The following is a 21116-nucleotide window of genomic DNA, read 5'->3' on the forward strand; positions in this document are numbered from 1 at the left end:
GGACAATGAGCAAGGGCTTTTGACAAGTACGGCTCGGTTTCATCTACTTGGATAGGCTCCTTGGTAAACAAGAAGCCTAAGAACCAACCGTTCAAGAAGTGGAGTTGGACGACAAGAACCAAGAACTGGATGAATAAGTATAGCCCAACGGTTGACTTTAGCTCAGTTCGCTACCACTCATGGGACAAGTGGGACGAGAGGCATTCGTGCCTGGCATTGGAGCTCTATAAGGAGGCCGGCTTTGAACAAACACGTGGATACCTGCTGCAGCTCAATAGGAGCACTATAGTGAATAGAAAGGAGGAGAGAATGCTGGCTCTCGCGAGAGTAGGGGGGCTTAAACTGGCTGATAGTTACATACGTGGACACAGCATTTGCACGCTGTGCTCCCAGTTAGAGGGTCGTTCGCTTTCGCATTTGCTGATGAGTTGTTCGGCGGTAGATGAAGCTAGGGGGCACTGGCTAAACCGATTCAACTCCACCTTCAACGCAATTGACCCTTCGTTGGACCCTGAAGAAAGGACTGTTATCCTCCTTGGTGGGGAGGCTCGCGGGAAGCGGATGCCCTTTCGGGTACGCCGTGATCGGCACTCGAGGGACGGAACCGCAGGGCACAAGTTCGTCGGTGAAGTTGTACCCCGGTATTTGGGTGCTCTGCATAGGCGGATGGGGAGATAATGCTCCCCTTCCTATGCTGCTATTTTGAATCCGATCCTTTCCGAGGGAAATGACGTAATTCTCCCCAAGCGAAGCCAGATGAGCTACAAGAGCGCCCAAGTGCCATTCCCCCCCGGGGGGGTCAACTTCACCTAAAAGGGGTTGGGAGGTGCAAAAGGGAGACATCACCAACCTCAGCGGACGCCACCTGTGAGCCGATGCCCTTCCAAGCGGGTATGGCATTTCCTAGGGGAAATCTGTCGGGTTTCAAAGGCAATTTAGTGAGGTGAGCGATAAGTTACCTAGAGGAGGCAACTCCAAAGGGAAGACCGAAGCAAGTCCCGCAATACCTGGGCCTCTGAACAGGGGTACTTGGTCGCTGTCACGCCCAAATCCAAGTGGCGAGTGGGTCTCTCAAGGGATTAGTCATGGCCCTAAGAGTGTAGATAATTCTGAACTCTCGTAGTCCAGAGGAAACTAGTGACAAAAGCGTCTGCCTTCGGTTTTTGGGTGCATAGTCCTGGTCGTTCTTCTTGTATACTTTTTTGGTGTATGAGGGGAGCGGCCGGGCGTGCCCTGCCCGACTCCGAAAACAAAACAAAAAAGTTTTCTCATTCCATATCGGAGCTCTTGACATTTTGGCGTACCAAAATTAGCCATCCCACCCAGATCGTGCTGATCTTTAGAGGGGTGTTTGAATGCACTAAAGTTACATACCTGGGCAATCTCCTTCAATTAGCAATATTGTGTGGTTGGCACATCACAATGCAACACAAATGCTTACACATGCATGTTACAAGTTTCAACAAACAACACTGTTGAGCACTCCTCCTAGACAAATGTCTTTAGGCATGAAGTTACTCAACAACTACCTCCTCACTCCCCCCGCAAATAACCTAAAAAGGTCCGGGCCATGAGCTTACAGGATTGATACAACCAAATGCTCCTGAGACCGCAACGTGCATCGCTTGGAGGCTCCAAATACAACTAAACGCCCTTCGTTGTTAAAAGATTTTCCAGCGTACAACTCCCCAAACCACCGGTCTACTTCGTTCAGAGGTTCCACGTCTAACATGAACAATCCTCTCAGGGCAGCCAGCAAAGAGTTTCTCAGATACATACGTTGGATTATTTTTAAGGCTTACTGCTTCAGCCAAAAACAAGTTCGAAACATATAAAATCCATTTTAAATAAATTTCCAAACAGTATTTTCAAACAAAGTTCAAAAGTATCTAAATCCAATTTAAACTTTAAAACATTCTCAGTGTACCTTGGTTAGTCGAGCTCAAAAAGACGACTGACTTTCCATCCTAGGACCTGCACCAAAGTTAGGGTTAGGTCCCTTCCATAAGATTGTAGCTGAGCGCAACATGGTCCATAAGCTCTTGAATAGTTGAAACTAGTTTGAACAGACAATATGCCCGTACCGATGATGCCAATCCAATGATATAGCGATCACACTGGGCTCCAAGGTTATCGGTTTGAAGAGAGATGCCTGAAGATAGATGTAGTGGTGATGGTAGTCCAATAATATAGCGATCACACTTGGCTCCAAGGCATCAGTTTGAAGAGAGACGCCTGAAGATAGATGTCTAGGAATTTCAACTTGTAATCTGTGAGGATTTCTGTGGCAAGCATTTTCAAGATACCCCACTTTGCCAGAAGCTGCACTTCAAAGGAAGATGTCATGTAACTTTGGGCAAAAATTTTCATGAAAGCTTGCCAAGTCCTTGGAATGTTTGGCTTGGTAGCTATAGAAATCCACCACTGCATGGCACTGTCTTTGAGAAAAGCGATGGCTCGAAAGATCTTTCATTCTTTTGAGTAGTCCCCATGGCATAAATGTTTTCAAACTGTTGCAGGAAATGTAAAACTTTCCTTGTATCTTTCTCTCCCGTAAAGGGGGAAAAAATTTCTTAGAAATCTAGAAGCGCCATCTTGTTCTAAATCCTCTTGGGAGGACCGACTGAAGCTCTGATACCACTGTAACGAGACGTGCACCACATGCCAATTGAAAAGAGCAGACTGAACAGACTTTGGGCACTTCAAAACAACTGAACTGAAAGAGAGAGTCCACACGAGACTTGGAGTGGTGTAGTTCCACCCCCAAAGTGCACTGGCCCAAACAATGGCGCCTCTTTCGGTATTTCTTTAACAAGATTTACTGCCTGTGGCTCCGCTTTGCTTCACCCACCGGGTAGAATGCCAGAGTAAGAGCCCGCAGGCCTTATTTCAAGGCCTTAGGCTCCCAGAAGCAGTTTACATGAAAAGCATCACTTCTAAAACCATCTGGTCCAAAAGCAAGCGCTCATTGGGATGTCTACCATGTCATCAACTGTTAGTGCAAAACGGGGGTTGTCCGTACAACAACCATTTCATCAGCCTTTTATGCAATGTTGGTGTGATGTGTGTGACCTGCTTTATTTTAGGGTTTAGGCTCCTCAGCCGGTTCCTGTAGGTTGTTGGGGGTTAGGAGTTTTAATCCTAACCCATCTTTCAATTTGGACCACTTTGCCAAACTCCTTAAGTTGGAAAATCTTTTGCCTCTTCTCCTTTTGCTAGGGTTTAGGTCCCTCGTCCGAGAGTCGGCTAGGGTCTTGAGTGGCTTGACATGTCAGCAATTTGTGACATCTATAAGTGTCAACAACTCTTGGCTGCCTTTATTGTGAAGAGAGGGCCAACACATGAGTGCTTCCTCACTGCAGCAGGAAAACTATGTCGTGCTCTCTAGTGTGGGTGATCTTCAGTGCAATATATGCAAAAATCTCCCTCAATGGCACACATCAAGTTAACTGAAAGACTGATGGCATAATTAAAATGAAATATCGCAAGACAATGAACTAGACTTAGGTACAAGTTACAAACTCAGTATGAGTGCTGCTGCTCTTACAGACTGGTCGGCAACGCACACAGCTTGAGGCCAAGGGCTCAGAAGATACAATGGGGGTATCGAGGCTCAAACAATACAGGGAGAGTGCCATGACAACAACTCGATTGTGGACGAAAGACCAGTACTACTAGACCACACAAGACTAACTCCCTGCAAAGATCTCTAGTCACAACATATACAATGGCTGGTGTCAACTTGATTACCAATCCTCCGTGGCCCGCCAAGTGCCTCTGGTCCACTACATTGCGGACAACCTTGGTCCATTAGCCAAGTGACCGCCCAAGTGTGAACCAAGACCAAACTATAACCACTAACTGCATCTCTTTTTGGCAGTACATGTGACATTGTAGCACATCTACAGGTTGCCTGGCACCACAAGACCACTCACTGCTCCAGTGAGTGAACCTCCAGAATGGGAGAACAACCAGAGCACAATCTGCAGGGCTCTCCAAAAACAAGGCGCATGGTATATAAAATGAAGTAAAGCATGGCATTTGCAAGTACTACTGCTGACTACGGGAAGGAGAAGGCTAGTGTGGATAAAAGGGCCGGTATGGAAGCTGAGGTCATGAGTATGGTGCCGGATAAGCACCAAATCCCATAGGCGGACGATACATTTAAAATGGAAATGGAGCCCCCGACGCAAGGCCTGACAGTGCGTGTGGAGCCTATGAAGTTGGAAAGGGATAGCTAGAGAACTGGTGGAAGTGGCATGCACAACCCAGGGGCTGCTGTGGGTAAGGAGTTAGTGGTGGTAGAGCTAACCGTGAGGAAGCAGAGCCCGGTGGGGTGGAGTCAGTATGGGGAGGCCCATCAGTCAGAATTGTCTGAGGTGTACCATGCTCAGTAGTACCACCTTGGCTACCCATCATCTGTGTACTCTCTCGAGCACTAATGGTAGTAGCTGAAGACCCCATCCCGTGTGTCCTAAAAGTAGGCAAAACAACAGGATCGTCGGCACTAGTAGTATTGGTGCTCTCGGAAACCACCTACTGAGTATCATTGCCAAGTGTAGGACTTGCGAAAGATACCATACTCGTAGTAGCTGCATCCAATGTGCTTTCTTCAGGTGCGGGGGTGCAATTCATCATTAAGCTCTTGCTTGAGATTCTCTATCACAGTATGAAGATGTGTCACCTGGTTTCTTGACATCATGAGACGATGCATTTGTGCAAAATCAAAACATCTTGCTCATAGATTATTTGGTGGCACTGTAGGAACATATTTCAAGTCATGCATCCGATGAGTACCTTCAAACGTATTTATTGCCTTTGCTATGGATACGAGAGCTCGCCGCTCTTTCTTTGAAATTTTTGTGGAATGCTTTAGGAAAGAAATGGACCGGTCCGCCGGAGCTCCAAGGAAAAGGGTGTAGAAGAGGAGGGTGCAGAGGATGGCATCTTCAGGAAAATGTGGAGAGGTCAATGGCGGTAGTAGTGGACGTAGCAGTGAGGATAGGTGTGGGTGCTGTAGAAGAAGAGAATAGAGGGGAGTGTGCTGTAAGAGAGGTAGTGATGCGAGGCTGGGAAAGTGTGGTGGTTAGTGGGTGTGATATGCTAGTAGACTTGATGTGTGGTGTGAGAAGGGAGGGTGGAAAGGGAAGTGGAGGCGGTGTAACCGGCCTGTTCAATCCAAAAAGGGCGGTAGACTTTACTTCAAACCTTGATTTAGCTTTCACCCATTATTAGTCGTCTATTTTACCTGTACTTTCAAGACACAACAAAGGGGAGAGGGATACAGGCTGCTAGATTGCACCTGTATGAGTAGACAAACACCAGATTGGCCCCTAACTTAGGCGCCCCTTTCGGTATTTCTTTATTGTTCAAAAGAGGGAATAAACGCTGTGGTTCCCTACAAGCTGCCCCGCACAAACTCGGCTGAATTTCCACTGTTCCAGCCCGATTTCGGCAGCATAACTGTACTAGGACACTTCACAGTCAGTATTCCCACGCATTGAATGACTTTCCCGACGCATACGGGCACTTTGCAAAACCTGGCGAGAATCTGCAGCACGCTGAATTCTCTGTTTTCAGCCCCGAAAATGCGCCAGATCACCTGTATAGCGGTCCCCTTGCGTCCCCGAACCTCCGAGGGGTATTAGGGTCCGTTTAGGGCCAAAACCCTAAACCTGCAAAAATACACAGCAGGCTGTAATTTACTGTTTTGGGCTCGGTTTCGCATGCCGGTCGCATCTGTAGCAAGTCCTCGAGCTCCCGCACCTGTAGGGCTACTTGCCCTTTGAATCGGACGAGATTTCTGGCGTGAAACCTCTCCGAATTCACCTGTACCTGTGGGGGATTAGCCGCTAGCTAATCCAGTACCTGTGCAAGAGGCTCTTGCCTCGGCAATCGCGCATGAACCCACACAACTGTACATTGGTCAAATGAAGAGCCCACTAGAGGGGCATAACATACTGCCAAAGGGGAGAGAGAGGGCAGTGCGTAGCGTGCAGGGCATCACTCCTGGCACCGCACTGTGCATAAGAGGGAAAGCAAGCACTCCATAGCTCTTAACCTGTGACAAAATCTGAAAATGAGACTCTCCCCCTCCTAAATTCAGTGCCACTTCTTGTTGCATGAGGCAAGTGCACCAGAAGGTGCCACTTGGCACATTTATAAGCATTTTTCCGTTTCGGGGTTGCCGTCTAAAAATATCCCAACCGGTTGCCCAATTGACTTCACGGCAGAGTAAGAAAATGTTCCCCTTGTCATTCCGGAAGTAATGACGTCAACACATTTTCAGGTCCCAAAATAGCAGTTCCCTAAATTTTAGGAGATGCTGCCATTGTATCTGTCTAGGTCATCCGACCCTCTTTGTACACTGCGGCCACATCCAGAACTGAAATGTAGCCTCTGTAGCAAAGGATTCCACTTTGGCTAGTGAATGACCCCACTTGGCTAACCATAGTCCTTGTCCAACCTTAGTGCTCTCTTGCCCTCAGGCCTGGACTCCCTCTGGACAGTTCCACACTAGCTATGCAATGCAAGGCAGTTAGATTTCCCGAGGGGTGTTTCCAAAAAGTGAAAGTAAATAGATAATAAGAAAGAAATCAACAAAAAGGATAGATAGTAGTCACACGCTGGTGACACTGTCCAATCTGAGTGAGCTTGCTCGGAGTTGCTACGACTGTTGCAAAGCTTGGTCGGACCCTTGTGGTGAGCTTTGGGGTATTCATCCTCGGAGAGATCAACCTACAACGTCACCAAGCTTTAGACAAAGTTACTTTGGAGTAAAAGCGCATGAGTTGTAGGGCAGAGCCGGTTGCGTCGCATCGAGCAGTGCGGGAGAAGATGTGTAGAGGGATGCGACGAGCAGGAGATGGAGCGTGGCGTTAGGGGGTTGTATTGGCTGAAGGGGGGCGAGCATGGTGTTACACGGAACTGCCCTTCTGAGGGAGACTCGCACGCCAAGGTTGTGTGCATGCGCACGCGCGCGCGCGTGCACGCACACACACACACACACACACACACACACACACACACACACACAGAGAGAGAGAGAGAGAGAGAGAGAGAGAGAGAGAGAGAGAGAGAGATGCGGGGTGGCGGAGTTCCACCCCAAGAGAGCATTGGTCCCAAACGGTGACGTCCCTTTCGGTATTTCTTTTTATTGCTTCAACAAGGTGCGACTCTTGGTGGAACTTTGCTCTGGATCTCCCGTTGGGTAGAATGCCAGAGGAAGAGCCCATGCATCTTATTTAAAAGCCCTTGGCCTCTCTAAAAGCAGTACATGAAAAGCATCAAGTTTTAAAAACATAAGGTGTTAAAAGCCCACGCTAAAACAACCAATATTTGCCAATGTTGTTTTCGGAAATCCGTATAGCTGCCACGGTATAGCCTTCCACGTTAACGCATTTCGCGGAATTCGGTACTGTAGGCCACGTCAGCATGTCAGTGTTTTTTGCGAAGATCCGTACTGCCACGTCACCGTATCCAAGCAAGGGAACTTGTGTGTGTGTGTGTGGGTCATGCTTTATTTTATTATAGGCTCCATCGGAAAAGGTCCCATAAGTTGGTTCAACTTTAAATATTTTGGCCCTCTCGGCGAGGTTCTGTAAGTTGGTGAGAACTTTGTCTTCTTCTGCTGCTTCTAGGGTTTAGGCCCCTTGGCTGGGATCTATACATCTGCTAGGGTTAGGTTGGGGGAGCCCTAACTTACCAGGCTCCAGTGGCTTGACACGTCAGTAGTTTTTAACAGAATCCACCACCCCTGACTTTGTCAAGGGCAACCAATGGAACTCCTTAGGATCCTATTGGCTTGCAAACCCTATGGTTTTAATAAATCCTCATGTCTCAAAGGCTCTTGCGACAATTGCTTTTGATCAAGAATATTTAGTCAATTGTGTTTGAAAATATTTAGTCAATCATGTTTAAGAATCGCAAGTGAAATAAGTGCTTTGTGGCCACGAACCTTTCCATAGGCTTTGCACAATTTCTTGGAAGCATTGGAGACAAAAATTGCACAAATATATGGAACAAGTCCCACTGTGGTTTTGACTTTTTTGGTGGTAGGTTGCGTTGGAGGTTTATCACCTTTGTGGGACAGACATAGGAAGTGTGTCCCGTCAAGAAGCATTCGAAACACTTGCCTTCTTGTTGAAGAGTATCTCGTTGGCAGGTAGTCAATGGAGGTCATGCAAGAGGAGTTAAGTGTTGCGAGAGTCTCGAGAATTTGTGCGTTGTGGTCGAGGATTCCGTGTAGGTGCCGGTTGGTCATCATTTGTAAATTCTAGTATGCCCTTCATTAGTCTATAACCAACCGCAACTTGGTCCATGATTTTTCGTATGGTAGAGACTTGTTTGGACAAACAATATTCTTGAATTGGTGATGGTTATCAGATTGTGTAGCTCTCACACTAGTCCTCCAAGGTTATCGGCTTGAAGAAGGAGACCGGGAGGTAGATGTCCAAAATCCTCTGATTGTAGTCATCCATATTTCAGTGGCCAACATTTTCAAGTTACCTCATTTTTCTAGAAGCTGCACTTTAAACAAGGAGGTCATGTGACTTGGGGCAAAAATATTCTTGAAAGCTCGCCAAGTCCTTGGAGCATGAGGCTTTGTGGCTTTAGAACTCCACCAGTGCATAGCGTTGTCTTTGAGAAAAGCGGTTGCTCTAGAGATTTTGGATTCTTTTATTTAGTTCCCAAGTAAATGGATATTGTCGAACTACTGAAGGAATTGCAATGCTTTTACTACGGAAACAGTTATTGTAGATCCACCATCTTTGAAGTCTTTGGGCTGATTTGGTGTAGGAGAATAGGGGTGGGCGTACGGGCTCCAATTGTTAAACACAGGTGGCGGTGGGCATTGATAAGAAATATGATGATGCAACCATGTTTTTGAAGACTCCCCTCCCTGAATCGAAATAGAAGATTGTGTAGGTCGTTGAGAAGAAGCCCTTGCACTTTCTGGTGCTGGAGGAGGGAAACCTTGAGGCAGTAGAGGTGGCAACATGCAGTTCAAGAACCGTTGAAAACCTTTCATATAGGTAGGTTTTACCGAGGATGCTTTGAGAAGATGTCTTGAAGTTTGTCGAGGAGGAATTGAAAACACTTGATAGAATCAAGAAGCACCATCTTTTATCTGTTCAGGGGAGGACCGGTTTGCTCGTCAGCATAGCGAACGAATGTAGCTCTAGTACCATTGTAACAAAATTAGGTACCACGTGCCAATTGAAAAGACAAATTTGGAACAGACTTTAGCACTTGAACACAACTTGAAATAGAGAGAGACAATCCACACGGTAGACATAGAGTAGCGGAGTTTCACTCCTTGATGCATTGGCCCCAAAACCCTGGCGCTCCTTTCGGTAATTCTTTTATGTTGATATTTGACAAAGTACAACCAATTGGGAGCTCCGCCTCTGGGCTTTCGCACACTAGTATGCTAGAGAGGGTCCCCAATGCTCATATCTAAAGGCCCATGGCCCCAAAAGCAATCAATATGAAAAGTTGCTGCCAAAAAGGATTGCTTGCACATTTTTCGGGCTTGTTCTTATAGTACCACGATTTGCGATGTGAAATCCAAGGCATCCGTACAGCTTTCACGTCAACATATTTTTAGGGTTGAGTGGTGTCGTCAATGTTTGGCCACTTCGGGTGCTTTAAAACAGGTCCTCTTCAGTGGAATTGCTATGTCATCACTTTGTGACAGTATTAAACAGTGTTCCAAAAAGTATTTAACTAGGAAGCAAAGCAAAAATTCATTCGGAGTTGGTTTCTGTAAGTTGGACTTGAAGGACTATTGCCTTGCCATCCCAGTTTAAAGACCCTAGGTCCTTATAACTAAATCTTATGCTCCAAAGACTTGGACATAGTTAAGACTATGCTTGCTAGGAATTATGTCATCGCTGCTATTGGAATTGAAGATTCTCTTTTCTTGGAACCAATTGATGATTTATCTTGCTGAAACCCTCTACGGCTACAATCAAATGTTTTGGGATGCTTACCTACCTGTGTCAATCTTTAAAGGCTGTTTTTTGGCAGATCAGTGCAAAAAGTATCGTCCTTTACCATTAAAGTTTCTACCATGCAAGAACTTATGGATCATACAACAGCTGGTTACAAGATGACGGTCGGAAAGCTTAGTTTTGCCAATGCTCCCTCTTCTTCTAATTCTGCACGTCTTCTTCCTACTACTACTCTTCCTGTTTCTGCTACCACACTTGTCGTACCTCCTCACACTAACCGAAAATCTTTTCAAGGCCTAAATTTGACTCCCTTGCAATGGTATTTTCTGAGAAGAAATAATCAATGCTATCAATGTTTTGAAGCAAGACATACCTCCGTACTTGCCCTACTCTATGGCAACCGAATTTACCATCTAACCCTCAACCTCCCAAGTGTGCCAAACCCTCTGTGGGGTTGATTTTTGATGATTGGAGCTATCATTACTGATGATTTCTTTGCAATGGTATGTTTTGAGAAGAAACAATCAATGCCATCAATGTTTTGAAGCAAGACATACCTCCATACTTTCCCTACTCTATGGCAACCAAATTTACCATCTAACCCTCAACCTCCCAAGTGTGCCAAACCCTCTGTGGGGTTGATTGTTAATTATTGGAGCTATCATTACTGATGAGTCTAGAGACTTTGCAGAGCTTGGGGACAAGTAAAAGAAGAAAAAGCCTTGGTTTTCTTTGATCTTAGAGCTAGAGAGAATTTTCTTTTTGACCACTTTATGGAAACCCTTGGCATTGCGTATACAAAACTTGTGAATAATATTCAAGCTAAAATGGCTTTTGGTGACATGAAGCTGCGACTCCTCGCATTGGTTCTTTCCATGTTATATTACAAGATTACTTTGGACCCATTGATTTTCACATCATGAAGCTACCACAATCTGATGTTCTATTGGGCATGCCATGGTTATAGAAGAATTTAGCTATTCTTGACTTGAGAAGGAAAGTCATCACTCTGCTGCAAAGGGGGCTGGACTATTTCCTTGGATGTGAAACTGAAGGATGATGTCTCCTCTTGAACAATGACTCTAATTTGGGTATATGCCCTAGATATACTATGGGGCTATTTATGAAGGAAGGTAGAAACCAGCACTGAATTGATCTACCGGAGTTAACGGCGTGATCAAACATGGTTTAGCAGGGTATGCTTAGCTGGGCATGCTGTGAACCATGTACGTTACTGACAAAAACCAACATTAGTTTTATCTGTCATGCGAGGACACTTGGGCACTTCTTGCATTGTGCACGAGAACACTTGATACACACCATCATTGGATTGATGTATCACCCCCTTGATCTATGGTTTGTCATTATGTGATGTGAGTGTTAGAGATGAATGATTGCAACACTCTATCTAAATCGTGTGAATGATTGCAACATTCTATCTATGGCGTGTGTTAGAGATGAATGAGATGAATGATTGCAACATTCTAAGTCATGTGAATTGAAAGGAAGTAGTTGTGCTCTTAGTAAACTGGACTTCGATTGCTGTGGGATCTGGGAGGTGGCTTCCTTGTGGTAGAGCCCCTTGGTTCTTAGACCCTTGGTCAGCCACTACACAAGCTTATATTTTTTCACACACGCATATACCCTACTTTTGTGTTAAAAAGCTACTTACACATACATACAATAATAATTTGTGCATTTACTTTTTCTAGGAAAAAGACCGTCAACTTGTTTCAAGCTTCAAAAACATGGTATGTTGTCAAAAATAAAAGCCAGTTTAGTGGCTTTTTACTAGTTTTAGAAAATCAATATTTTTATTTTACACTTTTTTGAGATAAATGATATATTAAAATATTTCTCTGATAGGACCTCATTGATATCCTATGTTCATGGTTCATGAAAAATAGACAGTTATAAAGCCACTTTTATAGAATGAGGTATCAAGCCACTATTGTGGCTCAAGCAACTTAAATGGCTTAAACGCTGTCATGTAGCTCCGCTCCTATACTAAGAAAGATACTAGGAAGATGCACATCGAGCTTAATTGAAGTTTACCTGATTAATGATTAGTGTGCAGGGCTTGCTAACAAGCTAGCTTTACGGTTAATGTATGCCAGATGCGGCTTTAAAGCGCCAACAAATGCTTTAATGATGCTAAAAAGGAGTATGCTTGAAGTGAGCACAAATGGGAGATTATGATCTAGAATTGTAGTGCTTGAAGTGCTCTACCAGCTTCTCTTTATGGCTCGTCGGTTGGAGCTACGATGCAAAAGTTATGGCAGTTTGAGTTTAACTCGATTGCAGATCCGTACCGGATTGGGCAACTGCAACTGAGGGGACAGAGATGAAGTGAATGCATGGGCCTGAAGTGCTCACTTTGTGGAGCGCTTCGATCTTTTCAGATCAGTGATCGGAGTTACGGTTACATAGATATCGCCAGATTAAATTTCACCAGGGGTCAGTTCCGTACCAGTCTGATTGGCTCGGTCGGAGTGCCATCTAGGAATTTTACAGCCTAGCATGGTTTGTATGCGTTCTATGCAGCTTGAAAAGTCTACAGGAATTTATGGCTCGTCAGACAGAGTTTGGGTCGATGAGATAATACGGCTTGAGGTCGGTGTCAGTTGCCGGCACTGTTGAGGTGGATAATTTTTGGCATCACCCGAGAAGCTGATACAAGTAAACCGAGTGCGAAGGGAATGCCTTCCGGCAAATGTAATCACCTGTACGTGCGTCTTAAAGACATGTGGCATTATCTAAGATGCTGATATGGGCATTTAAATTCACGGATGATATTGTTAATCAAGCATTGTTGTGTAAAGATGTCGTGTCTTGCAATATGTTGGCCGACATGTGTAGCAAATGTGGTGACCTGCACGGAGTGTCTAGCATTGCTTTAGTCGATATGCACACCAAATGTGGTGGCCGCCCAATGGTTGCTTGGAGCAATGGCCGCCCAACGTAAGGGGGTGTGGCCGCCCAAGTTAATAAAAAAGCCATTAACACAATGGCCACCCATTGTGTCACGTGACACATCCAACCCTATGTGTCCGTGGACAAGCTACAATATAACAAGGGTTCTATCAGTCCAGTCAGTCTGGATTAGAAGTGATCTGGCACTTTTGTGAGTCTATTCGTAGACCGTGCATGCCCAGTCACTTAGTGTAGATGCATATCCTCTGGTTGCACACAACATGATCATAAGCATTCCAATCAGAATCCATCAGAATCCTTCAGGGGAATTTTCTAGTGCATTTAGCCTATTTTACCTATTTTTGACATTTTTCACTTATTATTTTTTAGTGACTTTTGTTGGAAAGTAGGTAGGGCAAATTGAGTAAGTTTGTATATAAGCAAACCTAGACTAGCACTAATTGGCAGAAGAGGCAACAGGAGCCAAGCTCAGCAGGCAACTTCTCAAGCAAGAACTTGGTGGTCTCCCCTCCAAGCAAAGACATCATCGCCTAGCTTCATCCCTAGCGTTTTCAGCAGGAGATCATCGCCATTGTTTGCATCAGACTAGCGTTTTTCATCACCATGCCTTGGCGTTTTTCAGCAGACACACCATCGGCATAAGCAGCAGTCACCTAGCAGTTCCAGATCCCCCATCGCCAACAATACCATAGCGTTTTCAGCCAAAACGCAGCAGTCCAAAACAGCGTTTTTCAGCATAAAAACGCAGCAGTAAATCAGCGTTTTTCAATTGCCAGATCAGCATTTTCAGCGACAAAGACCTTCAGAAACAGCCCCCAAAATCAGCGTTTTTGGACTAACCCCAGATTTCAGCCCATAGCGTTTTTGGACAGCAGATAAAAGATTGCAGATTTCAGTCCTAGTGTCGGTCTCGTCGTCCCCTTCGTCATCGCTGGCATAGCCTAGACTTGCATCAGTCTCATGCATACAGTTTGTACCAGTTTGTGCAATCATAAGTAGACCACTCTCGCCGACAAGAGTGGGGCCTTCGGAGGAGGGTTTTACAACGTCTCTGGTGTCGTCTCTCTCTTCTCTCTCTATCTCTCAGTCTCATACACCTGCACGCACAGTGTCTATTCACTTTGTTTGTGATCATAGCATTCTCTCATTAAGAACGGAAGGCTCTACCTTCCATAAGAACAAAAGGAACCTTGAGCACACTTCGGAGCACTCATCTTGAGCAAAGCGCAAACATTCATTCCGTTGCACCTAACATTGGTATCAAAGCTTTGGCAATGTTCTATATCACTCAAGGAAAGAACCACAAGAATCACAAGAATTTTTTTTGCTTGTTGAGGTCGCATGAACCCAAGTTCGCTTGGGCATGTCGATTCCTAATCGTGTTTTTGAAGAGTGACAGGAATCCTAGGAAAGAAGGGCTTGTCCAGCCTCCCCTTGTGCCTCTTTTCACTCATTGAGAGCGGACCGTGCACTTAGTGGCCGGCCAATCGACGTGAGGTGGGAAAAAGCAACCTTGGTGTGAGCGCAAGGCCGCCAAGGGGTGCGCCCGTAGAAAAGAGCAGAACTCGGGTGAAGAGAAGATCCTTCTCGAACACAGATTGCAAGCGAAAGAAGAACCTCAAGAACTCAAGAACCCCAAGAACCAAGACCCCCAAGAACCCAAGTTCCTCGTGAACCCAAGAACCCAAGACTCCCAAGAACCCAAGTTCCTCGTGAACTTAAGAACCCAAGACCACAAGAAGCCAGAAGAACCCACGACTTCAGTGGATGGTTATCACTAGAAACAGAATGGATACTTCGCTTGGCGGTGATGAGCATGAGAGAGGCGAAGAAGAATTTTCCCCACTAGGAGGTTTTTCCGACCCTTCCCCATCTATGCCAAGGATTGCACGAGATCCTATGGAGGCTTGGTGCAAGACAATGATGGACATGATGACAACGTGGCACGAAGCAAGAATGGCAGCCATGGAGCGTGAGCGCGAGCAATTACGCTTGGAGGCCAAAGAATTTGATGACAAGTACGCAGAAAGAAAAACAGAATTGGATAACAAGAACGTTGTTCATTCTTCCTCTCATTTCTAATGTGCAAGGGAAGATTGAAGAGCTTCGGGAAAAGGAGACTCTCTTAGTCTCTTCTTCTTCCAAGCATGAAACACAGGATTTGCATGATTATGAGAAGCATGATGATTTGAATGACAATGATAAGCATGATGATTTGGCTGATAATGACAAGCATAATGATTTGAATGACACTGATAAGCATGACGATTTGGCTGATAAGCTGATAATGATTTGCATGATCAAGATGTGATTTCTCACAAGCATGATGATTTGCATGGTCAAGATGTGACTTCTCACAAGCATGATGATTTGCATAAAGATGATGTGATTGTTCACAAGGATGATGTGTTAGTGGATGCTTTTTCTAGCGAAGCTAACCTCGTTGTAGATTAGATTAATCACGAAGGATCGATCTTGACTTTCGAGTCGAGGTCCAAATAATCCTCTCAAGAAGAAGCGATCTTGGCTCCCGAGCCTAGGTCCAAAGAACCCTCACAGGAAGTATTATGTGTTCGCATGATTGATACGTACGCATTGTTCGAGTGTTTCATTCGTGATCGTTTCCTGTATTTTAGTCAGCGTCTTTATGTGATCCCTTTTCCTAGGTATGACATTTTGTACGTTGAGCACGTTTCACTCATGGATGAGCACGGATGTATGCGGATTTCTCATGAAAAGATGAAGTGTTTGCATTCAAGAAAGTCACATTCCATGTCTCTTCCTTGGCACGACACAGTTGTAGAAAGAGCACATGAAAGTATGAGCATCAAGCATGGGCATTTCCGTTGTGAATTGCCACATTTGATTCATTTAGATCAGAAAGACAAGATTCGATCTCATTGTTTGCGTGTGTGTGTTGAACCGTTTGGCATTCCGTCTCTATGTTCATCTACATTGCATGCACAGCCTTTGAGGAAGACAAGATTTTTTCCACTGACATTACATGGAATAGGTATGTTCATGGTTTTGTGTTGGAAATGGTTTCATGAATTTTCAGCCATGGAGATTCTTGAAGAAGAAAGAAGCATGACACTTGACGAAGTTGAAGCATTTAAGGAGCCACAAAAGACTTTGTGTCGCTTTCGGCGCTGCCCAAAGAAGCAAGCTTTGCAGACCTTTCTAAAGTTCACGAACCGCACGAACCGCACGATCCACATCAGAGTGGGCCGGCGAAGAGTCCCCTCTAGAATTCCGGATGCTATTGGCGATCTCCCTCGACGCCATACAGTTCGGTACCAGTACCTCACTTTGAAAAGGAGGGGATGTCATGTGACACATCCAACCCTATGTATCCGTGGACAAGCTACAGCATAACAAGGGTTCCGTCAGTCCAGTCAGTCTAGATTAGAAGTGATCTGACACTTTTGTGAGTCTATTCATAGACCGCGCATGCCCGACCCACACATCAGAGTGGGCTGACGAAGAATCCCTTCTAGGATTTCGGATGCTATTGGTGACTCCCTCGACGCCATACAGTTCGGTACCAGTACCTCACTTTGAAAAGGAGGGGATGTCATGTGACACATCCAACCCTATGTGTCCGTGGACAAGCTACAACATAACAAGGGTTCCATCAGTCTAGTCAGTCTAGATTAGAAGTGATCTGGCACTTTTGTGAGTCTATTTGTAGACCGTGCATGCCCAGACACTTAGTGTAGATACATATTCTCTGGTTGCACACAGCATGATCATAAGCATTCCCATTAGAATCCTTCAGGGGAATTTTCCAGTGCATTTAGTCTATTTTACCTATTTTTGACATTTTTCACTTATTATTTTTAAGTAACTTTTGTTGGAAAGTAGGTAGGGCAAATTGAGTAAGTTTGTATATAAGCAAACTTAGACTAGCACTAATTGATAGAAGAGGCAAGAGGAGCCAAGCTCAGCAGGCAACTTCTCAAGCAAGAACTTGGTGGTTTCCCCTCCAAGCAAAGACATTATCGCCTAGCTTCATCCCTAGCGTTTTCAACAGGAGATCATCGCCATCGTCTGCATCAGACTAGCGTTTTTCATCACCATGCCTTGGCGTTTTTCAGCAAACACACCATCGGCATAAGCAGCAGTCACCTAGCAGTTCCAGATCCCCCATCGCTAGCAATACCATAGCGTTTTCAGCCAAAACGCAGCAGTCCAAAACAGCATTTTTCAGCATAAAAACGCAGCAGTAAATCAGCGTTTTTCAACTGCCAGATCAGCATTTTCAGCGACAAAGACCTTCAGAAACAGCCCCCAAAATCAGCGTTTTTGGACTAACCGCAGATTTCAGACCATAGCGTTTTTGGACAGCAGATAGATTGCAGATGTCAGCCCTAGTGTTGGTCTCGTCGTCCCCTTCGTCATCGCCTTCATAGCCTAGACTTGCATCAGTCTCATGCATACAATTTGTACAAGTTTGTGCAATCATAAGTAGACCACTCTCGCCGACGAGAGTGGGGCTTTCGGAAGAGGGTTTTACAACGTCTCTGGTGTCGTATCTCTCTTCTCTCTCTATCTCTCAGTCTCATACACCTGCACGCACAGTGCCCATTCACTTTGTTTGTGATCATAGCATTCTCTCAATAAGAACGGAAGACTCTGCCTTCCATAAGAACAAAAGGAACCTTGAGCACAGTTCGGAGCACTCATCTTGAGCAAAGCGCAAACATTCATTCCGCTGCACCTTACACACCACTCGCGCCGGGTTTCGTGAAGGTCGGAAGTCTCAGTTGCCACGTCATGAAGCACAATTTCTCGTGCCACGTCAGTCACGGTGCCGTGACTGGGTGGAGGGGAGCTTATTTTTAGGGCTTTATTGGAGGGCCTAGAGGGGAAGAAAAATATATAACGAGAAGAGGAAGGGATTGGAAGTTTAAGGGAGAGAGGAGGGAAGAAGAAGGAGGCGACTCTCTTGCTCTCAGCTCTCGAGGTTCGCTCGTTCTCTCGCATGCTCTCGGAGAACCAAGCTTTCTCTCTCTCGTTCTCGGCCAAGCAAAAGGGGAACGCTTTCTCTAACTCGTCCTCGGATCTAAGTAAAGAAGCATGGGAACTTTCCCTCTCGACCTCGGGGAGGAATTTCTTGACTAAGCTTTCTCTCTCTCTTCATCTTGGCTAAGGAAGCAAGAGGGCCCGAGGCTTGCAAGGTACAAGGAAAGAAGAAGATTGAAGCACATAAAAGCTTGATAAGCAAGTTTAAGGGGAGGAGGGAACCGGGAGATCTCTATCTCTCGACTAAGCAAGACAAGGAAGCACCAAAGACAATCTGAGCAAGACATTCAGAGGAGAAGAGTGGAGCTTATTGTTGGCACTTGTGGCAGAAGAAATTAGAGACAAAGATGGAGAGAGTTTGAATTTTTTCCAACAAGGGAACACAAAGATAGAGGGAGTTTAGCGAGCTTTTTCCAAAGCTCTTATCAGCAATTGAAGAGGAGCATAATGACAATTAACTGAGAGTTTTGAGAGCTCTTGACCACAACCTTAAGGGCAATTGAAGCAGGTAAAGTGACAGGCAAAAGTTTCGATCACCGTCATCAATTTGAAGATAAATTAATCGTTTTATTAAGCCCGGTGTCGTTAACGGCCCGGTTAATCTATAAAGGGAGCTTAAACTCCTATTTACCAATTAATCCAAGTGTTGGTGCTGCTTACAGCCCGCCTTGGCTACCAATTACATTGTACTCGGAGCTTGCATTGATTAATTGAAGATTATGGTGATTGATAGAGCTTTTAGTGTCTGCTATTCTTTCTCTTTCACACCTCTCACAACCAGAGGCCCGGCGCCTACCCAGCTCACGTTTCGAACACATATCCCCGACAACGCAAACCTAGTGTTAACACTGCTCTAGAGGAGTCTTTCATTCAAGAAACTTTGTGGGCGATCGTTGAGTAGGTCCAGTCTCTACTTTTCGTCTTGAGGTGAATTACATGGTCTTTGCTTTTTCAATGGATGGGATCTCAGAACAATTGGCTCGTGTATGTACTACTCCCAGCCAAGAGCACTAGGTCATACTTTACGGATTCTGTTCATCTCTATTGGCGGTCACTTTACTGTCAAGGAACAAGCTTTTTAAGGGTTGCATGCTATTTACATGGTTCACAACCCATTGTTGTAAAACCCATCGCGATTTGAGTAAGCACTTCTTAGATGTAAATACATGACTGTCTGCACAGGACACTCTACAGCTTGCGTCCTATGCTATTTTCGAGCAGTTTGCTGTCTACACCTAAGCATGGGAACATTATACATGCATACTCAAGAATCCAGCACATCCTCTTGTATCTATGAAGGCCTTTGGGTCTCTTTGGACGTGTCAAATGCAGGGTCTGCCTTTTTCTGTTGTGTCGTTCTTCTGCCTTAAAAAAGTCAACCATTCAATTGATAGTTCTTTTCCAGATGGCTATGGCAAAAGATCCAGATGCTGCATTTTTCAAAAAGCTGGAAGGTCTTCAGCCATGTGAGGTATCGACTCTGAAAGGCGGGACACATATTTTTGCTGTTTACGGTAAGTTAAATTTTCGTGCGTCTGCTCTCTGATTATTCAGGAAATAATGCTGAATGGCTGCCGAACCAGGCGACAACTTCTTCAAAGCAGCAAGCTATACCATCGAAGCTGTCTGCACACAAGACTTTATTGAACCAAGGGAAAAATTGAAAGAGGTGGAAGCTCGAATGCGATTGAAGCAGAGTGAATTACACGAATTTGAATCCGAATATAAAGAGGTAAATGTTCACCTGTTCTGTGCTCTTCTGCAATTTGGCTTTCAAGAAGTGGGTAATTGATTGTTCAATTTTGGTTGGCTCTTCGCTTTTCTTGGAGCTGACAGGTTCTTGCTCGCTTCCAAGCTGTGACAAACAGATATACGCAGGAAAAATTGGAGGTAGTTCTTTTCCTTTTGCTTGTAGTTTTTTAAAAATGCAGAGGGTCTGTTACTGGTGTATGTGCACCCTATTTAAGTAACTATCTGTGTTTCTTGCAGCTTGATGAGCTATTGAAAGTTGAAACAGCGGAGTCTGTTTTTTTAATATAATGCAGAGGGTCTGTTACTGGTGTATAGGCACCCTATTTAAGTAATTATCTGTGTTTCTTGCAGCTTGATGAGCTATTGAAACAGCGGGAGTCTGTTCAGTCGTCCTTCTCAAACACTTCACTCTTGAAGAGAAGCATGAGCAGTAGTAACATGAAGATTTCTAGTGAAGACATCAAGGGACAGTCACCAATGCATAAGGAGGAGCTGTATTCGGATAGAGAAAGGTCAAACAAAAAGAAGTGGTTTGCTTTCAAAGCAGAAAGGAAGATGTAGTCCCAATGAATAGTCGTGCTTCGCATGGGAAACTGCTCATTTGAAGGGATTGGGTCAGTTGGAGCCTTCAGACTACAACATGCCAGTGAAACCCTTGAAGTGTCTATTGTGAAAGAAGCGTAATTTTGAAGACACAGACATTCTGAGACATTTTCTTCATTCTTCAAGTCAGAAGGTTCCTGCTCATTTCCTGAATTTGCACGCCTTGTAATTATATGGGGTACGTGTTGGTCTGGTCACAACTGTCTCCAGTGAAGCTTACAATCTGCATCAATCAGGCACAGTTCAAGCTAGCTCATCAAAGTCATTCCCTGCCCCAGACCCGTAAGTCTTAAAAGCATTGGTAGCTACATTGTAATGGGTCTTCCTATATGGATTGATGTGCTTATTCTGAGTCCGCAACAACATATTGGACTTTGGACCTGGGCTGTTATCAATGATACCAATTTGCTCTGTATGTATTTTGTGAAACAAACAGTTCATTTTTGGGTAATTGTGAATTTTGACTTGTTTCAAGGAGTGTCCTTTCAAACTGAATCAATTGACACAACCTTGCTATACAAGTTGATCCTCTGCACTACTGGTAGGTGGTCTGAAATAAAACATGCTCCATTTTGCTTCCTCTTTGAACAGAGCATTAGTCAATTTATGTTTGATTGACAAAAGGCAAAACAAAACAGGGACAAAAACCAAATTGATTGCATTATTGTAGCATCCCTGTAGTACATTCCTTTCCATGTAAAATTGTGGCTATTGTACTTTCACATTCGCAGATGCTTTGTATATATCTGCGTTAAAAGAGAACTTGGTGTCACTGTTTGCAATATCTAGGATTGCCTAGTTGTGATCTTAGGTATCACTAATGCTTGGTATATGATTGTTGTATAT

The 21116-nt window shown here is 44.7% G+C and overlaps 1 protein-coding gene across 2 annotated transcripts in view; it reads left to right on the forward strand.

The window, feature by feature from the left end:
* LOC147426854 (chaperone protein dnaJ 15-like) overlaps positions 1-20852 on the forward strand; it is an 81066-nt gene extending 60214 nt beyond the window's left edge. The window contains exons 8-11 of one of the 2 annotated variants that reach the window (XM_086498010.1): positions 19321-19429; positions 19499-19647; positions 19752-19805; positions 19905-20001. In XM_086498010.1, coding sequence (XP_086354136.1) covers positions 19321-19429; positions 19499-19647; positions 19752-19805; positions 19905-19955 — 363 coding nt within the window. In that variant the 3' untranslated portion in view covers positions 19956-20001. The other variant, XM_086498009.1, reaches the window with a different exon arrangement.
* Positions 20853-21116: the final 264 nt, after the last annotated feature.

Source organism: Adiantum capillus-veneris, chromosome 24 (assembly GCF_014529385.1).
Source record: "Adiantum capillus-veneris isolate H3 chromosome 24, ASM1452938v2, whole genome shotgun sequence".
NCBI classification, from domain to species: Eukaryota; Viridiplantae; Streptophyta; class Polypodiopsida; order Polypodiales; family Pteridaceae; genus Adiantum; species Adiantum capillus-veneris.